Raw genomic sequence first — 26,820 nt, 5'->3', positions numbered from 1 at the left:
TAAAAACGGTATGGTCATCAGGCCATTACCTCTGCAATTGTGTCGCTCTGCCACTGCCTCCATCCTTGACGATTAAAAAGTCATAATCGTCATCGAGATGGAAGCTGGCAAACGTGAGACGAACTCTGCTTCCTTCTGGTGCGGTGATCGTCCACTCACAAGCCTGATCGTTGCCGTAGTTACTGGGATAGCCCGGTGATGTCACAGTACCCTCAGGGGGAACCGTCAAGTTACCTCCACATCCAGGAGCACTGGTCGCTATCACTTTATGTAAGAAAGTAATTTTTTTAACGATCTCGGTCAATGCAAGGCCGTAAGAGGCCACTTCTCAGCATTGAACTAATAGAGCTAATGTGGAATAGGTGAAAGACAACGGTGTATGTTTGTTTTGAAGGTTTGTAGGTTGAATTCGGGGGGAAAGCAGTGGGCTGGGAGGGAATTTCAAAGTTTTGCAGTTCGTGGAAAAAAGCTGTTGCTGTAGAATGACTTTGAGGCAGGTAAGGCAAGAAATGAGGGACGCCTATCATTTTTGATGTACTTTGACCACTTTGGCTATTCTAGAAAGGATCTGTTTAAAGCATCATGGATTAGACAATGAAATAACAAAATACCTTTATTTCACATTCATGCCTCGAAAGGCTAGGCACAGGAGGTCTAACGTATGATTAATATATAACAAACATATACGATAAAAGTAGAGACGACAATTCATGAGTTAAAGATACATAAAAGATAAAAGCGCAATGGTAGGCTAACCTAGTGGAGTCAACTTCATCTCGTTTCTTTGTACTTGTGTAGATGTGGGAACATAAACAGGAAGGTTTCTTATACAAGATTTGTTTGGACTGGCAGAGACAAAGTGGCGTCGCGCTTTGCAAATGGCAAGGTATTTGACAAAAACTCAGAGGTCCTGGGTTCACATCATGACATGCCCCGTTGACGTAGTGTTCTTGGAAAAGGCTTTTTACACGAATTTCCTCACTTTACTTAGGAAAGAAAGTGTACCTAGCTTCGGCTAGGGACCTCCCTCGGATATAATTTTGAATGGAGGCCCCATGTTTGAGGAGATCCACACCTCGAGCACGTAAAAGATCCCACCACACGGATCTAAAACAGTAAGGGTTCTTCCCAGTGTGAGTGGATCAAATGGATCTGTCAGGATATGCAACTTGAATTTTCCTTTACAAACCTTGTGTAGTATGCCAGGAGGCGAATACTGCACAGAAATCTATCAGTTGCATTTAGATATTCGAAGCATGAAATATTGGAAAAGGTAAAAAGTATTCTTTTCTGATAGCACAGTTTAGAATCTGAAATTAGATTTCGTTAATTTTTTACTTTATTTTGTCTACAATACTGGCAATATCTATACCACACAGGAATCTGGTTGTGCTTTCCTGTATCGAGACGTAATTTGTGACAACAATCCCAATGTTAAGTGATAGCCACTCTATGCCATATGTTGTTCATTCATGCATTCTATCAAATTGAGCTGTTTAAGCCAAACAGAAGCTTCGCCATAGCCTGCATTCCAATCATCTGTAACAAAACGAACATGCTCGCTGTAATCAAACACCTCACCTGTGTAGGTGAACTGGAACCCCTGACGCGTTTCACTCTCATCAGATTCAAACCTCAGGAACATCAGGTTAGATGAGCTTGTGATGGGGTCGACTGACTCTTCACCTGTTAATCTGGAGATCAAAATAAATCGTTCTTTTTTCTGTTTATGTTACGCAGAAAATATTAAAAGATTTTGATTAAGAATCTATATTCATATAATCTCCCTCTGCATCAACCATACTGCTCTACTCTACAAGTGTGCTGTTTGGACGTTGCAGCCATTACCTCTGCAATAGTGTAGATCCATCACTGAGTCCATCGTGGATGGTCAAAAAGTCATAGCCGACCTCGAGGTTGAAGCTGCCGAACGTTAGGTGAACGTAGCGTCCTTTTGGTACGATGATCGTCCACTCACAAGTCTCATCGTTGCCATAGTGACCAGGATAGTTCGTTGATGCCACAGTATCTCCAGGAGAAGCCGTCAGGAGACCTCCACATCCAGGAGCTCTGGTCAGCGTAACTAAGTGTAAGAGAGTTATAAGCAATAGTTATGGACCTTGAAGTTTTCGTCGTACTTAGAAAAATGCTAAGGAAATCATGCAAAACTAACCTTTATTATTCCTGCATAAAAGGACTAGGCACATGTGATCTAAAATAGTAGTTAATAAGTATGGTATTATATAAAAAAATGATTAATGAAATGAAGCCTTTACTGTACACTCATGACTGGAATGGTAATGTACAGGTGGTCTAATGTATGGCTAACAGGTAGATAAATACAGAAATGTAGAGCGGAAAATAGACGAGTCAAATACAGAATAGACAAAAGTGCTGCGTCCAAATGAACCTAATAGAGTCAACTTCCCCTCTGTTCTTTGTACAGGTGTAGAAGTGGCAACATGATATTTTTTTTTTTTTATACAAGATTTGTCTTAGCCCATCACAAGGACAAATCCAGTTAGATATTGGAAGCATGGAACATTTTTGGAAAGGTTTAAAGGCAAAATTCTTTTCCTATGATACAGTTTACCATCTGAGATAGGATTTCATTAATCTTGATATGATTTATCAAAATATTGTAAATCTGCTGAGGAGTGGGGTCGTGCCTTTCCTCTTCGATGAGAAATTTGTCAAGAATATTATATTATATCTTATGTTTAGTTATACCCCCATTCCACTTGGACGGCGCTCTCACCGCGCTCTCACGGCGACCTCATTTTGGCCAGATCGCCGTGAGAGCGCCGACAGCACGGCGAGAGCGCCATGCGCGCCGTCACCTCGGCGATGGTTTTGAACATGCTCAAAACCTTCGCCGTGAGAGCGCCGAGGATGGCGATGAAAAAACGAGCGCCGAGAGAGCGCCGAGAGAGCGCGGAGCGAGCGCGATGAGCGCCGTGAGAGAGCCGTTAGAGCGCGGTGAGCGCCGTGAGAGCGCCCAAGGTGGGATCAAAGGGCCGCAGCGAGCGCTCAAGGATCGCAGCGAGCGCTGCATGAGGATTGAATGGTCATAACTGTAGTTCAAACAAATCTAATTCTTGAAGTGGTGTATCTTGAATTTCTGGGAATTTTGTGGTCAAATTATGGTTTTGCTCGTGGGTAGTGCAAATTGACGGATAAGTACAAGTACTTGCTTCCAATCAAATTAAATTCCCTCCAAGTTTTATTGTCAGTGTTTCAAAATGTGTTTCAAAATTCTGTGATTTACGTTTCTATTATAACGTAGAATGATAAAATATATTTATTGCAAACAGTTTACATGAGAGACAACACAGAAAAAAACAAGTTTAACATACATATGTTACTTAAGACACACACTGAGCGACCGTGCAACGACTAAAATTGAAACTGTTTTCCCCTTGATTTTATCATTCAAATATGATGCAAGAGGTAAAGGTATGACTGAGAAGACAACAAAGCACACAAAACGTAACAAAAATTCGTTCTTTATCTCTGGAATTCGTTGAGTGATCTGTGAAATCTTTAAAAAGTTGCTGACATTTGACATTTTGGTCGCGATGAGAGCGCGCATGGGTCGCCGTAGAGATTCCACTTGAGCACGTTTTCCAGGAGTTCGTCACTCTCACGGCGCTCTGGACCATTTTAGGTCGCCGTGAGAGCGCGGTGAGAGCGCCGTCCAAGTGGAATGGGGGTCTTACAGACACTCTGGGAGGTATGGTGTAAATCGAATGTAATCCAATAGTCTGTGCCTTTCTATTGGTGCCCAATAGAAACCATGCCACAACATGCACTCCAATTATCTGCAAGAAAGCAAACATGCTCGCTGTAATCAAACAAATTACCTGTGTAGGAGAACAGGAACCCCTGAGCCGTGCCACTATGGTCAGATGTAAATCTTACAAATGTCTCGTTAGATTTACAGAGGATTGGGTAGACTGGCGCTCCACCTGATAAGCTGGAGATGAAAACAAATTCTTCTTGGCTCTGTTTATATTACTTAGAAAATATTGAAGCTTTGAATCATGGAGTAATCAATTTTCATCATTTATCACATTTCTGAATTATCCACTTGTCTGCTCTTTATACAAGAAAATTGATTGGCCCCTTTAGGTCATTACCTCTGCACTAGTGAAGCACTGTCGCCGTCTCTTTTGTAGATGGTCAAAAAGTCATTACCCTCATCGAGGTTGAAGCTGCTGAACGTCAGATGAATGTAAGTTCCTTCTGGTACGGCGATCGTCCACTCACAAGTCTGGTCGTTGCCGTAGTTATTGGGATAGTTCGGTGACGTCACATTACCTTTAGGGGGAGCCGTCAGTGTACCTCCACATCCAAGAGCACTGATCTCTGTCACTACGTGTAAGAAATAAATGAGTAACAATTAATGTCTCGACAGGTTAGGTACAGGTGGTCTTTTGTGTGACTAAACTATAGATGTAACAAACATGCCAGTCTAGTCACACGAAAATATACATACATAGAAGACAAAAGCATTTTGCAAAGCTAACCGAGTGGAGTCAGCATCTCCTCTTTTCTTTGCTTGTGTACATGTGTGGCCACAAATGTTTGTTTATATAAACCAACAATGGTAAGTCTTTCAAGCAACTGGATAAAAAATGAACGTGAAACAGGCAGACGTTTCAAACAGCATCCGTTGTGCTTCGTCAGTGACTGAAGGAAAGAACTTGATAACCAGGTTTTACACCAATACTCTGAATTGATATGTTAATGAGGAGAAGACAATTTAGGATAGTTCAATAGATGAATAAAGCCCAGGTTACAGATAGCCGAAAATGGCCTCCCGACCTTTACTCCGACCATGGTTAGGAGTGATTCGGGAGCTAGGTAGGTTGTGGTTTGGGCGTGAGGTCTAAATCTGGAATGGGTTGGCTTGTGCTCGACTGATGTTCTGCGCTGTCGTCTAGTGTTTGGATGGTATTCGGGAGTAAGTTAACAGTGAAATTATAACTTTATCCACGCAAGAACCACTGCTTATCTACTCCCGACTAGTTTCCAACCTACCCATGACTCACCCCAAGGCCGTAGACAAATCTCTGCTAACTCATACCCAACAAAACTGACTACCACCAGAACGTGGGCGAATCACCCCCGACCTTCACACTACAAACAGCAAACAAACAAGATCACTAAAAGCCGAAATTAAGCTAACCATGACCCGAATTTGATCTCTCGGTAATGTTAAAAACATAGCAGAACTGATTATTTTTATTAAAAACGAAAATAACCCCTCTTTTGAAAGTCGCTGAATGTGCCCATTTCAATTCGTGAGAGGGCTAGCAATCGGTTGAGAATTAGTCAGGAGAGATTCGGCAGCCTGCGGCTAGAGGTCGGGATAGTTGGGAGTAGGTTAAAAAGCATTCGCCTGGCTTAGTCTGGAGGTAGTCATTTACTGGTTAGGAGATGGTTTGGGCATGTTCTACACTTGTTTGGCGCGAAAGATAGGCGTGGCCTAAAAACTGATTTGACTGCTCCCCAACTACCACGGCATTTGTTCACTAACAAAAGACAGTGGATGTCGTCTGAAGCGTCTATCTAAAGAAGAAAATTTAGCTGCTTGAGTAATCATTTTGGGCGTATCTTATTACCCGGATGGCTAACCGTCATCAACGTATTGAGGCTTAGATAAGCGTATCAAAAGTTCAAATGTATTCCTTGCATTTATACATTCGAAGCATTGAACATTTCGACTTATACAGTTAGAAGGTACAATTCAATCCCAATGATACAATTTATTCATGATCGAATATAATATTTTGTTCATCTGTTACTTGATTTCTTTAACGATATTAGCAAAATCTATGCTGCAGGGTTGAGGTGATGACTTTCCGCTTTTATATGTAATGTATGACCACTATCCCTATGTTTATTTGCAGCCACTCTATATTTCATGTTGTCAATCCATTATTTTGCAAAGTTCCAGTCCAAGAAAATCCTTGCCAAAACATGCAATCTTCTCATCAGCAACAGAGAAACTAGCTCGCTGTAATCAAACACCTTACCTGTGAACTGGAACTCCGGCCGGTCATCATCCTCAGTATAGTTGGATTTTTTTAACCTCACGAACATCTGGTTAGATGTACTGGTGACGGGGTAGACTGACATGTCACCTGTTAAGCTGGAAAACATGATAAATCGTTCTGGGCTCTGTTGATGCGGCCAAGAAAGTATCTTAACATAAACATCACGAGTCACTTTATGGATCATCCAAACTGCGCTACTCTACAAACGGGAAAGCTGGCCTCCCTACTATTGATTAATGCAATGCCGAAATATAGTTTGCCAAATAAGTGTCCGTGCACCAAGGGTGTTGGGTAGCTGCACTGGCAGAGTATAGCTGTGTGCAACAAGACGTATTGGCACAATGGTATTCGTTTAAGTTCACGGGCAGTGTTATCTGAACTTTTAACAAGTTTTGTGAAGTTTGATTAAAGCTTGTGTGTTTTAAAGTAAGCTTTAATGTGTGTTATTCTAACTTTAGTTTGACTGTACTTATTCTAACAATAAAGGGACAGAATGAGTTGTTGATGAAAAAGTATATTACATGTCAATGAAAATTGTGCAAATGACTTTTGCAAAATCTATGCCGGGCCATTTACACCTTCAAGTTACTTACAGAGGTCATACTGTTGCGAATCTTCCTAAGTCGATTTGCCTTTCTTTAATTTGCTTACTACTTCTCGTTTAGCTAAACATTTAATGAAAACTGATGTATGATCGACCAAGTTGTGATTTCTTTATTTCACTGTATTCACAGTACATTCCTTTATTTATGTATCACTAATCTTATTTCTCTGATTTGATTTAGTTATTTGAGTTGTTATGATTTGATTAAGGGAGGCTTTTACATATTAAGAACATCGCTTTCGGCCTCCCTTGCACTGACCTGTTATATTCTCATGTGTATTTCTCTGTTATGTATTTATAACTTTTAAGTGTGAAATAGATAAACATAAGCAAATAAGCATAAACCTTTACCAGTTTGAAGAATTGTGACAGTTTTGCACTAATCATGCACATTAGGAATTTATGTGCACAATAGGTCTTTGTTAATGTTCCACCTGCAATAAACTAAATACGGTACATGTATTTGTGTCCTATGATAGAGAACATTGCAAATGTAGATTTTCTTCAATAGTTGTGCAGATGAAGTCCCTATTTGCACTTCATTATGTACATCTCTGTCTAAGCTACCTGCATACTTAATATCATGGAAATTCGTTGTTCCTTTTCAGTAATTCTTTTTGGAAGATTTTGACAAAACGCCCCGGCAGTTCCAGAGCAAGATGGTAGGAGGCCAAAACCATCACCACTTCTTTCTTTCATTGCAATCTATCTGCCATCAAAACAATATAGACCATAGCACGTCCTGGTCAAAATATACAAATAAAAAGAAGTTCTACTGCAGTTCTAAGGTCACATACCAGGGAGCCCAAAATTGACATTGACCTTAAATGTCTTCCCTACACCTACCCACATACCAAATATCATTGTAATCCAACCAGAAGTCCAACCTTGAGTTATGCAGACGATAAAAATCCAGAAACACAAACACACACACACACACACACACACACACACACACACACACACTCTCTCACACACACAAACACACACACACACACACTCACACACACACACACGCACACTGACATTTTGAAACAAGACAACTTTTGCAATAATTTCTAGCTGGTTCCAAAGAAGCATGTGACTATTGTGTAAATGTCTAGTTGCGGTCGCTATCACCTGGTCTGTACGGGGGTAGGATTGGACAATTCGAAGACAAGCAGGGAGGCATGCAGCCGTGCGGAAAGCTGATTCCACTATAATTTATAAATGTCGGACGACTATAGTCGTGGGATTAAAAACCTCTTCAATTGTGTCGCTCTGCCACTGTTTCCATCGTAGATGGTCAGCGAATCATCAGTGTCCTTGACGTGGAAGTTGGCAAACGTGAGACGAACGTAACTTCCGTCTGGTGCGGTGATCGTCCACTCACAGGTAGCATAGCTGCTGTAGTGCCCAGGATAGCTCACTGTACCTTCAGGGGGAACCGCCAGGTTACCTCCACATCTAGGAGAATAGGCCTCTGCCACTAACCATAAGAAAGTAAAGAGGAACCCACATCATTTTTGAACTAAACAGTTCAGGTTATATTCATCAAATATAACTAGACAGTTATATTTGATCCACTCACACTGAGAAGAAGCCTTACTCTTTTAGGTACGTTTGGTGGATTCTTTTACGTGCTCGAGGTGTGGCTCTCCTCAAACACGGGACCTCCATTTAACGTCATATCAGAGAGACGTCTCTAGCCGAAGCTAGGTACTCATTTTCTTTCTGAATGAAGTGAGGAAATTAGGTTAAGTGCCCTTTCCGAGGATACAGTGTCACCGGGGCATGTCATGATTTAATTCAAGGATCCCTGGGTTGTCGGTCAAATTATTATACCTAATCATTTCACAAACGCGACGCCATATTGTCTGAGCCTATCGAAAGTACAAATCTATCCCTTGCATCTAGATATTCGAAGCATGGAGCATCTTCTATACAGCTAAAGTATTCCTTGCTAATAATGATACAACTTACAACAATCTTAGATCCAATGCTGTTAATCTTTTACTTGATCTGACTCACAATATAAACAGCATCTAAGCTGCAGGTGGTGACTTTCCGCTTCTATATGGAATTTATCTATTAACTACTACTATGAAGACTTTTATTAATAACATGGTTGATAGAGTGACTTTAACTTAACACTCTTTATTCATAAATACATTAGTGTGTATACTTCTAGCCCAAATGAAGCCATTTCATAACATGTACTCTAATTATCAGCAACAAAACAAACTTGCTCCCTGTAATTAAACACCTTACCTGTGAACTGGAACCCCTGACGCGTTCCCCACCCGTCAGATGTAAACCTCACGAACATCTCGTGAGACGTACCGATGATGGAGTAGACTGACAGTTCACCTGTTAATCTGAAATTTATGAAATAGATAAATCGTTCTTGGTTCTGTGTATGTTACCAAGGAAGTATTGAACAATTAATATCAGGGATCACTCTCTGCGCATCATCATTGTAATGGTGAAATATAGTTTGCCGAATGGATGTACATGCACCAAAGCCGCTGAGTAGCTACACTGGTAAACTATGACTGTGTGCAACTATGTATTTTGGCACTATAGTATTCACTTATGTTCAAGTGACGTGTTATTTGAAGTTTTATTCAGTTTTGTGAAGTTTGATATGGAATTAAGTTGGTTTCAAATTCAGCTTATTTGTATTATTTTAACTTGTGTAGTTCTTTTAACAAGTTAAAGGGACAGAATGAGTCGTTGATGAAAAAGTATATCAGTTTTATGACAAGTTAATGAATTAAATGATATAAAGATGGTTAATGGTTAGTGGTAGGCGCTGGTTTGTTGCAGGGTGCATTTAAACTGTCGCCAAAAATGGAAAAATAATTTCTTACATAAAGATAACAGATCCCTAAAAAATCATTATAAACTAATAGTCTATATAAAATACGAATTGCATATTTGATACCTCTATTAGGTGTTGAATGAGATATTATTTTCTGCAAAATAGCATTGGAGGCAGCAACTAAAATAATAAAAAACGTACATGACAGGCTTCAAAATTTGTTGTCATTGATTTATGGTTAAGATTTTCTTCTCTAGTACATCTTTTTTACCTAAATGTTAAATAGATAAATGCAGTGGACGACCTCAAGTCAACCGAACACTCTCATGGCACATCTTCAGAAAAGACGCTGTACTTTATTCAGGCCTACGCTCTAAATAGTTACAATATGTCCTAAGCATTATGTCTTTTGGTGTAACGTAATAAAGGTGAACATATGCGATAATGCAATATAGCAAGGCCTAAGGTATTTGAGGGTCTTCCGTAAGAATTGACACAACATTTTCCTATGTTCCTGCCTCGGTCTGAGTCTTGGTAACGTTCAAATGTTACCATTAATAGGTCAATTAGTTGTTTCTCTTGTCTAGTCTTCCTTTTTGTTTTGTTCAGCCCCAATCAAAATCGGGCAAGCTGCCGTGAGGGAAGCTTATTCCACTTTTTTTACTTTATTCGTGAGGTTAAGAATTGTATTGCCATACCTGTGCGATTGTGTCGCGCTGTCACTGCCTCCATCGTAGATATTCATAAAGTCATAACCATCTTCGAGGTTAAAGCTGTTAAACGTTAGGTGAACGTACTTTCCTTCTGGTACGGTGATCGTCAACTCACAGGTCTGATCATTGTCGTAGTGCTCCGGATAGTTGGGTGATGTCACATTAACTACAGGAGGAGCCGTCAGTATTAAAGGGTGGACCGGTCCGAAAAAAAAAGGCCCGGGAAAAATAGTGGACCGGTTGTAGGACCGATAAGAAAATGAACCATAATATTGCGTAGCAACATCTCCTGTCACAAAATATACGACATGTACCAATCGATCACACAAACCCCATGCAAATGAGAAAGAAAGCTTTATAAAACAGTACAAAATGGGCATTAGTTATTTGTTTAGTAGACCACCGACAAGATAATATCATGTTAACACCACTAACGTCTGACTACGTTGTTTTCGCGCAGGTGCGTTGCCGTGGTGCCGACAGGACACGCGATCATCTTAACCCTATATTGACCGAGATTTTTTTAGACTTCCTGGACGGGGGGATCATTCTACACCCACACCCCCCTCCACTAGTTGCCAATATTGTCACTCTATTTAGAACCATTAGTTACCAATAGGTCCCCATCAGTCGCCCAAAAGGTGTCATTTATTTTGTAAAAATTAATAACTCAGCTTCAAGGTTTGGTTGCTCTAATAAATCTATAAACATATATCATTACACATACATGATACAAAACACATAATAAAGGGACATCTGGTATATTGTTCGTATCAGTTCGTTTTGGTAATTTCTGTCATTGTAAAAGTAGTCTCATGTTATGCTTAGATCTCATAATGCTTAGATCTCATAATATGTTAATCATGTAACACCATGTATCATTAGTGAACATCCTTTAATCACTGATTATCTTTTTATGCGTTTTAGTCTTTTTACATTGCGGTTTCCGATACCCTGTTAAGCAGGGCTCGATTTGCAAAGGTGTCGCGCGTCAGTGTGAGTGCTTAGCAACTGTGCGCAACTTATTGGTGACTGTCATTTGCATCAAGTCGCCAACTAGATGCATCTCAGTGAGAGGGGCCCTTAAGGATCTACTGTTTACGGTGCACACCCCGGTTCTTCCGAGACCGGGGTAGTGCGCGACAAAAAAGTGACGAAAGTGTTTAGAGGGGCTGGGATTGAGTTCACATTTCTCATAATGTGCTTCGAAATGATATCAAATACTAGCATGGCTGGAAAGCGTATGAATTGGAGAAAACTACGTTTTGGTTCGAACCGTATTTCGGGGTATCCATCCACGTTGATAGTGAAATGCCCCTTGGCCATATATACATACAGAGAGAGACAGAGACATATATGTATATATATATATATGTAACAAAGAAAATATTTTATGAAGATGCTGTCGTATGTTTTCTTGCTGCAGTTTTCTTTTGCTATTCTGGCTAGGTCGCATTTTCTGCTTGTTCTGTGATCGTTTGTACAGCCTGTAATAAGATTACGTTGTATGTTTCGCTATATCACAGTTTCTTTTCAACATATTAGCTGTATGTGTATCGAAAATAGCATAGCATTTCAATAGCAAATTGAACATTATTTGTAGCACCTATAGAGACCAGTAATTTTGCCTGGTCTCCAAAATGATATATATATCCTACCGTACTACAATAGTCACATTACCTCCTGGGAAAGCCATCAGGTTACTGCCACACAAAGCGATGGGAGTCAGCGTAGCTAAGACGTAAGTGTAAGAAAATAATGAGTAACACTTGTTATTTTTATGTCCCTTGAAACCTTGGGTTACATCATAGAAGAGCTGTTCAAAATATCATAGATTAAATAATAAAATAACACAATTTGTATTGTACACTCATCACTAGACTCGAAGGGCTAAGTACAAATTGTCTGATGTATGACTAAGATATGACAAAGAAACACATGTAAGTATATATATATATATATACATATATATATACATATACCAGAACCACAGACGATAACACAAGAATTAAATACATTGCAGAGAGAAGTGTTGTACTAAGCAAACCAAGTATACAGCCCACTTCTCGCTTCCGTGTAGATATGCCAACAGATAATGTTTCTTCTACAAGACATCACAAAATAACTTCAAACATACAAATTATTCGACGCCTTTAGATGTTCGAAGCATGAAAAATTTTCTTACAATTAAAAAGTACGTTTCTTTCCAGATGAAACAGCTTACCACGATCTAACTTAAAATTTCGTTTATCTTGATTTGTATCAAAATATTGTCAAATCTATGCTGAAGAGGAGTGACATACAAGCATAAACTGTTTTGATAATCCATTATAGGTATTTTGACAATAATTAATTCTTATTATCATAATATATGCAAAAAAGAGAACCCACATTTTGCTGTAAAAAATGACACTCCCATTATTTCAACACTTTCTGCGTCTCATTTTTTAACAGAACAATAGAATCGATTGTAAAATAATACTTTCTTGAATACGGAAATTCAGAGTATATGCGAAAAGGGTGTCTCATTAAATTATGTGACGCAGTCTGCCACCTAGACACACACACACACATGTACCATTGTTAGGTTTCATTACAAAGGTCATTTTCTGTTGGCTTTATAGTGATTGCTGTTGATTTATTGTTTTATCAATCAAGCAGAAATATTCTGATATGGTTGACTTTCTGTTACTGGACAAACAACCTCAAGAGAGGGATAGTTTTCAGATGAAAATGTGATAGATATGCGCGCATTTGTCCAACTACGTCTTTTGTATCTTTTTGTCATTTCTACAAGGATTGCCACAACATATTTTAGTGTGATGACAAGTCATATGAGTTTCATTCTGACCTAACCTGTTTTACAGTGCATGCAAAACCCTTAATATTTATTGAAGGTAACACAATTTTTGAATTTTCATGTCGTTTTGTCAACGAAACCAGATCAAAGGTCAAATTCTGGTAAAGCATATATTGACCTCTTCAGATAACAGAGCAAACATGCTCGCTGAAATCAAACACCTCACCTATGTAGGAGAACTGGAATCCTTGAGCCGTGACACTTTTGTCAGATGTAAACCTCACGAACATCTGGGTAGATGTGCTGATGATAGTAGGAACATATACGGCTGACATGTCACCTGTCAATCTAGAGTAAATGGCAGAAAAATGAAGTTCAGACTACCAATATTTTTCCTTGGTTCATAATGACACTCAGAAAATTGCAAGCTTTAGATTCTACAGCTGAAAGATATATAAGGATGTGCTTTCACAATTTACTCTATTTGAATCATAACAATTAATCTATATATTATATTAGGAATTGTTCAGCTGATCCTGTTGTTACCGTGGTAATTGAGCTGCGTTGTCGCTGTCCCCATCGTAGGCGAACAAAATGTCATAATTTCTCTCAGTGATGAAGCTGTCAAATGTCAGACGAACTATATTTCCTTCAGGTACGGTGATCGTCCAGTTACAATTCTCCTTGTTGCCGTAGTCATTGGGATAGTTCGGTGATGTCACAATGCCTACAGGTGGAGCCGTCAAGTTACCTCCACATCCAGTACCACTGGTCGGTGTTGCTGTGTTTGAAGGAGTGATGAATGCCATCAACGGTCTTCAATGTAGCCTGTTATCTGGATTTTGTCCAACTATACGTCTGCTGTATATTTTAGCGTTTTGTAAAAATGATTGCCATAAGACGCTTTTATATGAAAAATCGTGTGAGTTTCACTCTTACCACTTTGCTGCACATTGAATGTCCAACCCTCAACATGTTTTGGTGGCAGCTTGATTTTCGAACTGTAATGGCGATTGGTCAACGAAACCAGTTCAAAGGTCAAATGCAGGTAAAGGATGTATTGACCTCTTAAGGTAACAAAGCAAACATGCTCGCTGAAATCAAACACCTCACCTATGTAGGAGAACTGGAACCCTTGAGCCGTGACACTTTCGTCAGATGTAAGCCTCACGAACATCTGGGTAGATGTGCTGGTGATAGTAGGAACATATACGGCTGACATGTTACCTGTCAATCTAGAATCAATGGGAGGAAAAGGAAGGTCAGACTATCAATATTTTCCCTTGGCTCATAATGATACCCAGAAAATTTCAAGCTTTGAAGTCGACAGCTAGAAGTCATATAATGATTCGCCTTCACAATTTACTCTATTTGAATCATAACAACTGATTCACTCTATAAGGAATTGTTCAGCTGATCTAGTTGTTACCGTTGTAACAGAGCTGCGGTGTCGCTGTCCCCATCATAGACGAAAAGAAAGTCAAAATCCGCCTCAGTGACGAAGCTGTCAAATGTCAGACGAACGATATTTCCTTCAGGTACGGTGATGGTCCAGTCACAATTCTCCTCGTTGTCGTAGTCATCGGGATAGTTCGGTGATTTCACAATGCCTACAGGTGGAGCCATCAAGTTACCTCCACATCCAGTAGCACTGGTCGGTATTGCTGTGTTTGAAGGAGTAATGAATGATATCAACAGTCTTCAATGTAGCCTGTCATCTGGATTTTGTCCAACTATACGTCTGTTGTATATTTTAGCGTTTTTGAAATGTTGCTATAAGACGCTTTGATATGAAAAATCGTGTGAGTTTCACTCTTAAGACTTTGCTGCACATTGCATGTCCAACCCTCAACATGTATTGGTGGTAGCCTGATTTTCGAACTGTAATGGCGTTTGGTCAACGAAACCAGATCAAAGGTCAAATGCAGGTAAAGGATATATTGACCTCTTCAGATAACAAAGCAAACATGCTCGCTGAAATCAAACACCTCACCTATGTAGGAGAACTGGAACCCTTGAGCCGTGACACTTTCGTCAGATGTAAACCTCACGAACATCTGGGAAGACGTGCTGGTGATAGGAGGAACATGTACGGCTGACATGCCGCCTGTCAATCTAGAATCAATGGGAGGAAAAGGAAAGTCAGACATCTCAATATTCTTCTTAGCCTCATAATGATACCCAGAAAATTGCAAACTTTGAATTCGACAGCTGGAAGTTATACAATGATTTGCTTTCACAATTTACTCTGTTTGTATCATAACAACTGATTCATTCTATTAGGAATTGTTCAGCTACAGTCGGCCGCACATGGGTTCGCCCTTAGTAATAGCCTCTGGCTAGTTGGGTAACCCTGGCAACATGCCGAACCAATAAATAAATAAATAAATAAATGAAGTGTTCAGCTGATCCTGTTGTTACCGTTGTAACGGAGCTGCGGTGTCGCTGTCCCCATCGTAGACGAACAGAAAGTCAAAATCTACCTCAGTGACGAAGCTGTCAAATGTCAGACGAACTATATTTCCTTCAGGTACGGTGATGGTCCAGTCACAATTCTCCTCGTTGCCGTAGTCATTGGGATAGTTCGGTGATGTCACATTGCCTACAGGGGGAGCCGTCAAGTTACCTCCACATCCAGTACCACTGGTCGGTGTTGCTGTGTTTGAAGGAGTAATAAATGCCATCAATGGTCTTCAATGTAGCCTGTTATCTGGATTTTGTCCAACTATACGTCTGCTGTATATTTTAGCGTTTTTTTTTTAAAATGATTGCCATAAGACGCTTTGATATAAAAAATCGCGCGAGTTTCACTCTTACCACCTTGCTGCACATTGCATGTCCAACCCTCAACATGTATTGGTGGTTGTTTGATTTTTGAACTGTGATGGAGTTTGGTCAACGATACCAGATCCAACGACAAATGCCGTTAAAGTACATATTAACCTCTTTACATAACAAAGAAAATACGATCGCTGTCATTAAAAATCTCACCGGTGTAGGAGAATATGAACCCCTGAGCCGTGTAAGAATGGCCAGATGTAAACCTTAAAAGCATCTCATTAGATACGCTGGTAATTGCGTAGACTGACGCTTCACCTGTAAAGCTGGAGATGAAAATAAATCTTTCTTAGTTCTGTTTATATTACCAAGAAAATATCGATGCATTTAATTCTGAAACCGTCAATTCACATCATTAACCACCCTCTGTATCGTCAAAACTGTTCGGATCTGTCATAAAATTACTTGGTCGTCTAGGCCATCACCTCTGCAGTTGTGTAGCACTGTCACCGTCTTTGTCGTAGATGGTCAAAGAGTCGGCATTCTCGAGTCGGAAGCTGTGAAACGTGAGACGAACGGTATTTCCTTCTGGCACGGTAATCGTCCATTCACAATTCAAATCGTTGCCGTAGTAATTGGGATAGTTCGGTGACATCGAAAAACCTTTAGGGGGAGCCATCAGCAGTCCTCCACATCTAGCATTACTGATCGGTGTTGCTGTGTATTTAGACAAATAGATAAAACGATATTGAGCTATACGTGGGAACACGCAGACCTAGACAAAGAGTTCAAAGTATGAAATTCTAATATCACACCATCAAAAAAAGAATTAAAAAAAACTTTCCTCATATGCTCTAAAAACTTTCTTCAAATATTAAGTATTTTTTGGGGGTTTATGACATTTTGTGCACGAGTTAAGAATTTATTTCTTACTTAATTTTTCCTTGCAATATTTTTCTTGAAGATAGAGTACTCAATAAAGGGAATTGATAAATTCTAATATTTTCTTATGACAAGAAAAATGTTATTGCTAGACAATAAAAGAACAAATCTAGACTTGAATTTCTAGAAATTCTTCATGGTATAAATCTTCTTTTAAGATATTATATTCACTCGTGAAAGTGTTCTATGTCGTGAGTATTTCATCTTAGTTTTTTTTTCATATTCATTCTTGCCATCCTTAGAATATGAAAAATCGTCAAAGAGTCATAAAACAAGGAAAACTTGAAAAAAATGGTAGGGTGGCAAAGTCTTCTGTTGCATTCCATCGTAAATCATGTAAATGACGTTTTCTCGTCTTCGAAATAAGGCAAGAATTAAATTCCCACTAACTAATACTACGGAATTATATAATATTCTTTAGTTATCAGGTACATGACGAGGGGATAAATGCTATCAATGGTCTTAGATATACTATGATCTCTGCGTTTGTCCAACTACGTCTTCTGTATCTTTGATCGTTTTTACAATGATTATTACGAGATGGTTTTGATTTCCGAACTGTAATATCGTTTCGACAACGATTCCAGATCCAAGGCCTATTGAAGGTAAAGTACGGGTCTTTACGCAAGAAAGCAAAGATGCACGATGTAATCAAACGTCTTACCTCTGTAGTTGAACTGGAACCCCTGAGCCGTGACACTTTCGTCGGATGAAAACCTCAGGAACATCTGGTTCGATGTACTGTTGATGGGGTCGACTGACACTTCACCTGTTAAGCTGCAAATAAAACGAAAAATTTCTGGCTCTATTTGTCGTTTTACGGAAAATCTTAAAATATAATACTTCTGAAGTCTTCAATCAACATCATTAATCACTCTCTGCTTTTTTCATACTGCCCTACTCTTTAGAAAAATTGTTTGGTCTTTCAGGTCATCACCTCTGTAATAGTCTAGCACCATCAGTGCCTCCATTATAGATGGTCAAAAAGTCATAACCCGCCTGGAGGTTGAAGCTGCCAAACGTGAGACGAATTGAATTTCCTTCTGGTACCTTGACTATCCACTCACAAGTCTCATTGGTGCCATAGTCTTCGGGATAGTTCGGTGATGTCACAATACCTTCAGGGGGGGCTGTCAGGGTACCTCCACATCCAGAAGCCAGTGTTACTACGTGCAAGAAGGTAATGAGTAACACTTATCATTTCTCATGCACCTTGGACCCTTTGGTTACATTAGAGAAAAGCTTTTCAAAACATAATAAAATGCAATATGCAATAATGAAATACCTTTTTTGTACATTTATGACTCGAAGGGCTAGGTACAGGTGGTCTATGGTATGATTAACATATAAGAAACATATACATAGAAGTAAAGACGATAATACACGACTTGAATACACAGCAGACCAAAGTGTTTTGCTAGGCAAGATGAGTAGAGCCAACATCTCGCTTCTGTATAAATGTAGAAATACAAATTTATACGTCGTACTTAGATATTCTCTCCTATATGATGCAGTTTACCATGATCTAATTAAAATTTCGTTAATATTTCACTTGATTTGTATCACAATATTGTCAAAATCTATGCTGAAGAGGAGTGATGTTGTGCGTCTCCGTTTCGATATGAACTTTTTACAAGCAATTATGCAATGCTGTATGTTGTTAAACCATTTAATCCATTATTTCTTGCCGTTTCAGTACAAGTGAAGCCATGTCATCAAATGAATTCTAATGATCCAACCATCTGCAACAAAGCAAACATATTGGCTGCATTCAAAACATATTACCTGTGTAGGAAAACAGGAACCCCTGAGCCGTTACACTCCCGTCAGAAGTAAATCTTACAAACATATAGTTTGAAATACTGGTGATGGAATCGGTTGACACTTCACCTCTATATCTAGAGATTAAAATAAATCGTCATGTTACCCAGGTAATATCGAAGCTTTGATATCTGATACTAGCAAGTGGCATAATGAATCACTATTCATCATGTAGACTGATCTAATCTACTAGAAAATTGTTCGAATGTCCAGTCACAGTTACCTCCGCAACCATATTCTACTGCTACTGTCACCATCGTAGATGTCCAGAAAGTCACAACAGTTCTCGATGTTGAGGCTTTCAACCGTGAGACTAACGGTGCTTCCTTCTGGCACGGTGATCGTCCAACCACAATTCTCATTGTTTCCGTACTTATTTGGGTAGTTCGGCGATGTCACATAACCTCTAGGGGGAGCCGTCAGGGATCGTCCACATATACTGGGCCGTGGTCCTGTGTATGCTAAAATTCAGACAAATACATCAAAAATGTCTTGCGAACATGCAGACCCAGACACAAAAACAAGTTGTTCAAAGTGGAAAAGTCTCATCTTACCAGGAGATCCGTCAGGAGACCTCAATATGTTGATGTGTATGAGATGATAAATGACATCAAAGTTGTCAATATAGCCTGTTATCTGGATTTTGTCCAACTTTACGTCTTCTATATATCTTATCGTTTTTAAAAGGATTGCCATAAGACGCTTTGATATACAAATATCGTGTGAGTTTTACTCTGACCGCTTTGCTTCACATTGCATGTACGACCCTCATATGTACCTTGATTTTCGAATTGTAATGGCGTTTGGTAAACGATACCAGATCCAACGACAAATGCCGTTAAGTATATATTGACCTCTTTAGATAACAAAACAAAGATGATCGCTGTCATGAAACATCTTACCTGTGTAGGAGAATTTGAACCCCTGAGCCGTGCCAGAATGGTCAGATGTAAACCTTACAAGCATCTCGTTAGATGCACTGGTAATCGCATAGACTGGCGATTCACCTGTAAAGCTGAAGACGAAAATGAATCTTTCTTGGACCTGTTTATAATACCAAGAAAATATTGATGCATTAAATTCTGAAACCATCAATTCACATCATTAACCACTCATTAACCCTAACCCTAACGCTATCATCAAAACTGCTCTGATCTGTCGAAACATTTCTTAGTCGTTTAGGCCATCACCTCTGAAATTGTGTAGCACTGTCACCGTCTTTGTCGTAGATGGTCAAAGAGTCAGCATTCTCGAGTCGGAAGCTATGAAACGTGAGACGAACGGTATATCCTTCTGGTACGGTTATCGTCCACTCACAAGTCTCATTGTTTCCGTAGTCCATTGGATAGTTCGGTGATGTCACATAACCTTCCGGGGGAGCCGTCAGGGATCCTCCACACCTGGCTGATTCTGTGTATTATAAAGTTCAGACAAATACATCGGAGAGATTTTGCGCTGTACGTGAGAACGCACAGACCCAGACGAAAACAAGTTGTTCAAAGTTTGATCTTACAGGGGGATCCTTTGGGAGACCTCTACATGTGCTTTGTATGAGGAGATGACAAATGACATCAACGTTCATCCTCTCATCCGAACGATCAATTTTATGGAAATTTCTGGTGAACCTTTTTGTGATCATATCGAGTAAATATAATGCAAGCATATGCTTTCTCGATAATATATTATAGCTATTTTGACAAGTTTGACATGTACCATTGCTAAGCTTCTTCACAAATGTCGCTTTCTTTTGGCTTTTTAGTGACTGCTGTTGATTTACTGTTTTATCCATCCATCAGGAACATTCTGAGGTTAGAATTTGTGCTCATCATCATGATTGATGCAGTCTGGGTAAAAACGCCATTCTACACTAAGATACTACCTTTTTTTAAAGTCAGTATCTTACATGTCTACGTAACAATGACTTGTTGCTATGATAGCAATGGTAATGACTTTCTGTAAATGGACAAACTCATGGAAGAAATACATTTTCCGATTAAAATTTTGACATGGCACGCATGAATCTGCTCCTGGCAACTTGATTTGTCCCATTACGTCTTCTGTATCTTTAATTGTTTTACAGGATTGCCACAAGATGTTTTAGTGTGATTAAAAGTCATGTGAGTTTCATTCATACCACTTTGTTTTACAGTACATGCCAATCCCTTAGTATGTATTGAAGGTAACAAAATTTTGAAATTTTGATGTCGTTTGGTCAACGATACCAGATCAGAGGTAAAATACAGGTAAAGCATATATTAACCTCTTCAGGTAACAAAGCAAACATGCTCGCTGAAATCAAACACCTCACCCATGTAGGAGAACTGGAACCCTTGAGCCGTGACACTTTCGTCAGATGTAAACCTCACGAACATCTGGGTAGACGTGCTGGTGATAGTAGGAACATGTACGTCTGACATGTCACCTGTCAATCTAGAATCAATGGGAAGAAATGGAAGGTCAGACTATCAATATTTTTTCTTGGCTCATATCGATACCCATAAAATTGCAAGCTTTGAAGTCGACAGCTAGAAGTCATATAATGATTCGCCTTCACAATTTACTCTGTTTGTATCATAACAACTGATTCACTCTATAAGGAATTGTTCAGCTGGTCTAGTTGTTACCGTTGTAACGGAGCTGCGGTGTCGCTGTCCCCATCGTAGACGAACAGAAAGTCAAAATCTACCTCAGTGACGAAGCTGTCAAATGTCAGACGAACTATATTTCCTTCAGGTACGGTGATGGTCCAGTCACAATTCTCCTCGTTGCCGTAGTCATTGGGATAGTTCGGCGATGTCACAATGCCTTCAGGGGGAGCCGTCAAGTTACCTCCACATCCAGTACCATTGGTCGGTGTTGCTGTGTTTGAAGGAGTGATGAATGACATCAACGGTCTTCAATGTAGCCTGTTATCTGGATTTTGTCCAAGTATACGTCTGCTGTATAGTTTAGCTTTTTGGAACAGATTGCCATAAGACACTTTAACCCTCAAACCACCGTAGCTTTTTTACGACTAATCTTACCGTATGGGGTCAAAACTGACTCCACAATGTTTTCTACAAATATAACTTCATTGGTGACTATTTTTATGGTTTGTATATATGTACAGTTTAAGTTATCTATAAGGGACAGTTTGACGTGATTAGGTGTGAATAATTTCTGCTCATTATCATAATGTATGCAAAAATAGATAACATCGTCTTTTGCAACTAACGCTATTCAGACAAGCGGGCTCTTTTGAGGCCTGCACCAACACTTGATGTCATATAGCATCTGAATGGCTTATGCTAGAACAACCAAACTTGGTCACCTTTGCTAAAATTTCGTGTGTTTTCATGTTGCTATGGCAACCGGTTTCTTAGAGCCATATTTGGAAAAAGTCGCTAATTTTGGATTTTAAAATGTAATTCTAGGGCTGTCGTTTTAAACTGCATTTATTTTCTAACATCAATACCTACCAATGTAATTCACTATCACTTTTATGATTTAATACTCATAATTTATGCATATTTGATTACGTCATCGGTCAAAATCTAGGATGGCGGACGATATGATTAGATTAACTATAACCGGCTATTTCAACCTAAAATTTCATCATTACCATGTTTATTCATACAGAAACAATCTTAATAAAAACGTTTTGGTCCATTTTTATTGTGTTATTAGGTTATATGATGAAAAAATGCATTGAAAATAATTCAAGATGGCGGAACCAAGATGGCGGACTTCGCTAGTGTAACTTGATGTGAATATAATTTTTATGACGTCATTTTGACGTCCTTCCTGTTGCCATCTACAAATAACGTATTTGGATATATTATGATTTATTATACATAATTTATATTTAGGTTTTATCGTGTACCTTTGAATAATATGGAAATATCCAATTTGTTGGTTTTCGTCAATAAAATCACATAAATGACGTCATAATACGTCGCAACGTCATTAATCTTTACGTTCATTGAAAAAAATTGTTTTTTTCACGTTTCTACAAAATTATATTTTGTAACTATGATCATAACAACCCTTATCATACATGTTACTAGATGACAAGTATCAAATAATAGGGAATATGAGTGCCAATTTTGCTGGGGTCAGTTTTGACCCCACTGGACCATGCGTAAACTTTCTAGGATAACTTAATCAACAATGAGCCAATCGCGGTAAAAACTTGTGAGAAGTTATAAGACATACATACAAACAAACTCGTAGAAGGAATTTTGTTTTCGACTCGAAATGTCATAATGGCACTTGTTGATATACGCCTGGGGTCAGTTTTGACCCCATACGGTGGTTTGAGGGTTAAAATGAAAAATCGCACAATTTTTACTCTTACCACTTTGCTGCACATCGCATGTCCAACCCTCAACATGTAGCTTTATTTTCGAATTGCAATTGTAATGGCGTTTCGTAAACAATACCAGATCTTTGGACAAATGCCGTTAAAGTACATATTGACCTTTCTAGATAGCAAAGCAAATATGATCTCTGTCATCAAAAATCTTACCAGTGTAGGAGTATATGAACCCCTTAGCCGTGTAAGATGGGCCAGATGTAAACCTTACAATCATCTCGTTAGATGTACTGGTGATTGGGTAGACTGATTCCACACCTGTATAGCTGGAGATGAAAATACATCTTTTTGACAGTGTTTATCATAAGTAAATATTGACGCATTAAAGAGTTCTGAAACCTTCAATTCACATCATTTACCACTCTCTGTATCGTCCAAACTGCTCTGATCCGTCAGAAAATGACATGGTCGTTTAGGCTATCACCTTTGCAATTGCGTAGCACTGTCACCGTCTTTGTCGTAGATGGTCAAAGAGTCGGCATTCTCGAGTTGGAAGTTGTGAAACGTGAGACGAACGGTGCTTCCTTCTGGTACGGTGATTGTCCACTCACAACTCTCATTGTCTCTGTAGTTCATTGGATAGTTCGGTGATGTCACATAACCTTTAGGGGGAGCCGTCAGGGATCCGCCACATCTAGCAGTACTGATCGGTGTTGCTGTGTTTGCTAAAGTTCAGAAAAACGCATCAAAACGATCTTGAGCTGTACGTGCAAATTCACACACCCAGACGAAAACAGCTTGTTCAAATTATAAAATGCTAATCTTACACTATCAAAAACGTTTACCACGATCTAACTTAAAATTTCGTTAATGTTCTACTTGATTTGTATCAAAATATTATCAAGATCTATCCTGAAGTGGAGTGGGGTTTGGGGTCTCCGTTTCGATATGAACCTTTTACAAGCAATTCTGCAATGTTGTACGTTGTTAAACCATTTAGTCTAATATTCTGTGCCGTTTCAGCACAAGAGAAGCCATGCCATGAAATACATTCCAATGACCCAATCATTAGCAACAAGGCACACATACTCGCTGCATTCAAGGTACCTTACCTGTGTAGGAGAACAGGAACCCCTGACCCGTTGTAACGTCGTCAGATATAAACCTTACATACATATAGTTTGAAATACTGGTGATGGTGTCGGCTGATTCTTCACCTGTATAGCTGGAGATAGAAATAAATCACCATGTTACCCAGATAATACCGATGCTTGGAATTCTAATAAAAGCAAGTCGTATAATGACTAATTCTGTGTCATTTAGACTGATCTAATTTTACTAGACTACTAAAAAATTGCTTGAATATCCAGTCACAGTTACCTCCGCAACAATATTCTACTGTCACTGTCACCATCGTAGATGTTCAGAAAGTCAGCACCGTCCTCGACATTGAAGCGGTCAACCGTGAGACTAACAGTGTTTCCTTCTGGCACGGTGATCGTCCACTCACAATTCTCATTGTTTCCGTAGGCCATGGGGTAGTTCGGTGATTTCACATAACCTTTAGGGGGAGCCGTCAGGGAGCCTCCACATCTAGCAGAGCTGATCGCGATTGCTGTTTTTGCTAAAGTTCAGATAAATACATTAAAAAGATCTTGAGCTGCACGTGCGAACACACAGACCCAGACAAAACAAGTTGTTCAGGGTATGAAAGTCTCATCTTACACTATCAAATTTATTACTATCTCATTTCCCTTCTTATCAAGGAAAAATTTTTGTTAAAATTAATAAAATTTTCGTGTTTAAGAGATTTCGTTCACGAGTTAAGAATGATTTATTACCTAATTTCTTCTTACGACATAATCTTTAAAGTAAGATTATTCAAGAAAGGGAATTGAAAAATTGTAATATTTTTTTTTCATATTCATTATTGAAATTCTTGAAATGAGAAAATTTGCCCACAATTCAAGAAAAACTAGGAAAACTAGAAAAAAATGGTATGATATCAAAGTCCTAAGTTGCATTAGCTCATATATCATGTAAATAAAGCCCTTCTTTTAATGATTTATATCTCATACAGTCCCACATTTCTTATCTTCCAAATGCCGCAAGAATTAAATTCCCCAAAGTAATACTATGGAATGTATTATAGTATATTCTTATCAGTTATGTATCGAGGGTATATGAGGAGATGATAAATGATATCAACGGTCTTTAATGAACTATGATCTCTACATTTGTCAATTATTAAGTACGTCTTCTGTATCTTTGATAGTTTTTACAAGCATTCTTTCAAGATGTTTTGATTTTTTTAAATGTAACTTCGTTTTTAAAAATGATACCAGATCCAATGCCAATTGAAGGTAAAGTACAGATTTATCTCTTTAGGCAACATAATAAAACGTGCTTGCTGTTCTCAAACGCATTACCGTTGTAGGTGAAATTGAACCCCTGAGCTGAGACATTTTCATACCACTTTGGTTTACAGTACATGCCAATCCCTTGGTATGCATTGAAGGTAACAAAATTTTGAAATTTTGATGACGTTTGGTCAGCGATACCAGATCAGAGGTAAAATACAGGTAAAGCATATATTAACCTCTTCAGGTAACAAAGCAAACATGCTCGCTGAAATCAAACACCTCACCCATGTAGGAGAACTGGAACCCTTGAGCCGTGACACTTTCGTCAGATGTAAACCTCACGAACATCTGGGTAGACGTGCTGGTGATAGTAGGAACAAATACGGCTGACATGCCACCTCTGAATGAAGTATCAATGGGAGGAAAAGGAAGGTCAGGCTATCAATAATTTTCCTTGGCTCATAACGATACCCATAAAATTGCAAACTTTGAATTCGACAGCTGGAAGTTATATAATGATTGGCTTTCACAATTTACTCTGTTTGTATCATAGCAGGGAGAAAGGCAGCACCACCAACTACTTCCAAGTCTATGCACCATGTAACGACTCTTACTCAGAGGAGGATAAGGACAGGTTCTTTGAGCAACTCTCAGATTCCCTCTCCCAAGTACCTGACAAGGAGGAAGTAGTGGTGATGGGAGACTTCAACGGAAGAGTCGGAAGAAGAAGAGACCCATGGCAAATGCACCTGGGCCCCCACAGCGACCAGAACACAGAATGCAACTACAACGGGCATCAACTATTGAGCCTCTGCGCAGAGCACAACCTGGTCATCACAAATACTCTTTTCCAACATCGACCTAGTCACACACAGACCTGGTACCGGTGGAACGACTTGACAGTCTCGTCTCAAATAGACTTCATCCTCACCAGAGTATCCAGACGAGCCACAGTCCGTGACGCACGAGTGATACCAAACGCCGGGCTGGACACAGACCACAGACCAGTGCTGATGACTCAAACAGAGCGGAAAAGAGAAAATCACAGGAGAAAGGAGCCACATGAAGAACGCATTAACCTACACAAACTACAGAGAAGCATGGACATACAGGAAGAGCTAAAACAAAAAGTCAAAGAGCAACTAGAACAAGAAGACATAAGAAACAAAACTGCAGAAGAAACCTGGTGCATCTTCAGAGACACACTTCTAAGCTGTCTCAAGAGCACATGCGGAACAAAGAGACAGGGCAGAGGACACAGGAAGGGCACGAAATGGTGGAACGAAGAGGTGAAGGAGGCAATCCACGAAAAGAAGAAACTGTACAAAACATGGATAAAATCACAGACACATGAGGATTATGTCAACTACAGGCTTGCAAGAAGGAAGAGCAAGAGGGCTGTGAAGGACGCAAAGAATGCCTCATGGACGGCCTATGGGCAGGAACTGAGTGAACTCTGCAAACGGTCCCCAAGGGAATTCTACAGGAGCGTGAGAGCCATGCGACTCAGAGAGGAACCCTACAACCCCACCTCTGTGATAAACGACCAGGACGGAAACCCTCTCTACGAGGAAGACAAGATCAGACAGAGATGGGAAGACTACTTCAGAGAGCTTCTCAACCCAGTAGAGGGGAACACC

The 26,820-nt window shown here is 39.4% G+C and overlaps 1 protein-coding gene across 1 annotated transcript; it reads right to left on the bottom strand.

Annotated features, from left to right (window-relative positions):
• Positions 1-25: 25 nt before the first annotated feature.
• LOC136420256 (cubilin-like) lies at positions 26-25,573 on the bottom strand. The gene is made up of 25 exons (XM_066407107.1): positions 25,465-25,573; positions 24,198-24,441; positions 23,930-24,042; positions 23,302-23,542; positions 23,031-23,143; positions 21,148-21,382; positions 20,832-20,953; positions 19,739-19,933; positions 18,747-18,984; positions 17,367-17,479; positions 15,404-15,638; positions 14,976-15,097; positions 14,412-14,646; positions 14,096-14,217; positions 13,529-13,763; positions 13,209-13,330; positions 10,168-10,348; positions 8,917-9,023; positions 7,909-8,134; positions 6,042-6,157; positions 4,140-4,374; positions 3,864-3,898; positions 1,849-2,083; positions 1,582-1,694; positions 26-264 (listed from the first exon to the last, which is right to left on the bottom strand). The coding sequence occupies exons 1-25, from the start codon at positions 25,571-25,573 to the stop codon at positions 26-28; spliced, it is 4,281 nt and encodes a 1,426-aa protein (XP_066263204.1).
• Between the last annotated feature and the right edge of the window lie 1,247 nt (positions 25,574-26,820).

Source organism: Branchiostoma lanceolatum, chromosome 15 (assembly GCF_035083965.1).
Source record: "Branchiostoma lanceolatum isolate klBraLanc5 chromosome 15, klBraLanc5.hap2, whole genome shotgun sequence".
Taxonomy (NCBI): Eukaryota; Metazoa; Chordata; class Leptocardii; order Amphioxiformes; family Branchiostomatidae; genus Branchiostoma; species Branchiostoma lanceolatum.
The sequence above is the reverse complement of the archived record's forward strand: the minus strand, read 5'-3'. Positions and strand labels throughout refer to the sequence as shown.

Coding starts and splice junctions, on each gene's coding strand:
- LOC136420256 (XM_066407107.1), bottom strand. CDS start 25,573: ATGTCAGCCGTATTTGTTCCTACTATCACCAGCACGTCTACCCAGATG. Junction 23,144..23,301: donor AGTGCTACGCAATTGCAAAG/GTGATAGCCTAA, acceptor TTTCATCTCCAG/CTATACAGGTGTGGAATCAG. Junction 6,158..7,908: donor AGAGCGACACAATTGAAGAG/GTTTTTAATCCC, acceptor CATGTTTTCCAG/CTTAACAGGTGACATGTCAG.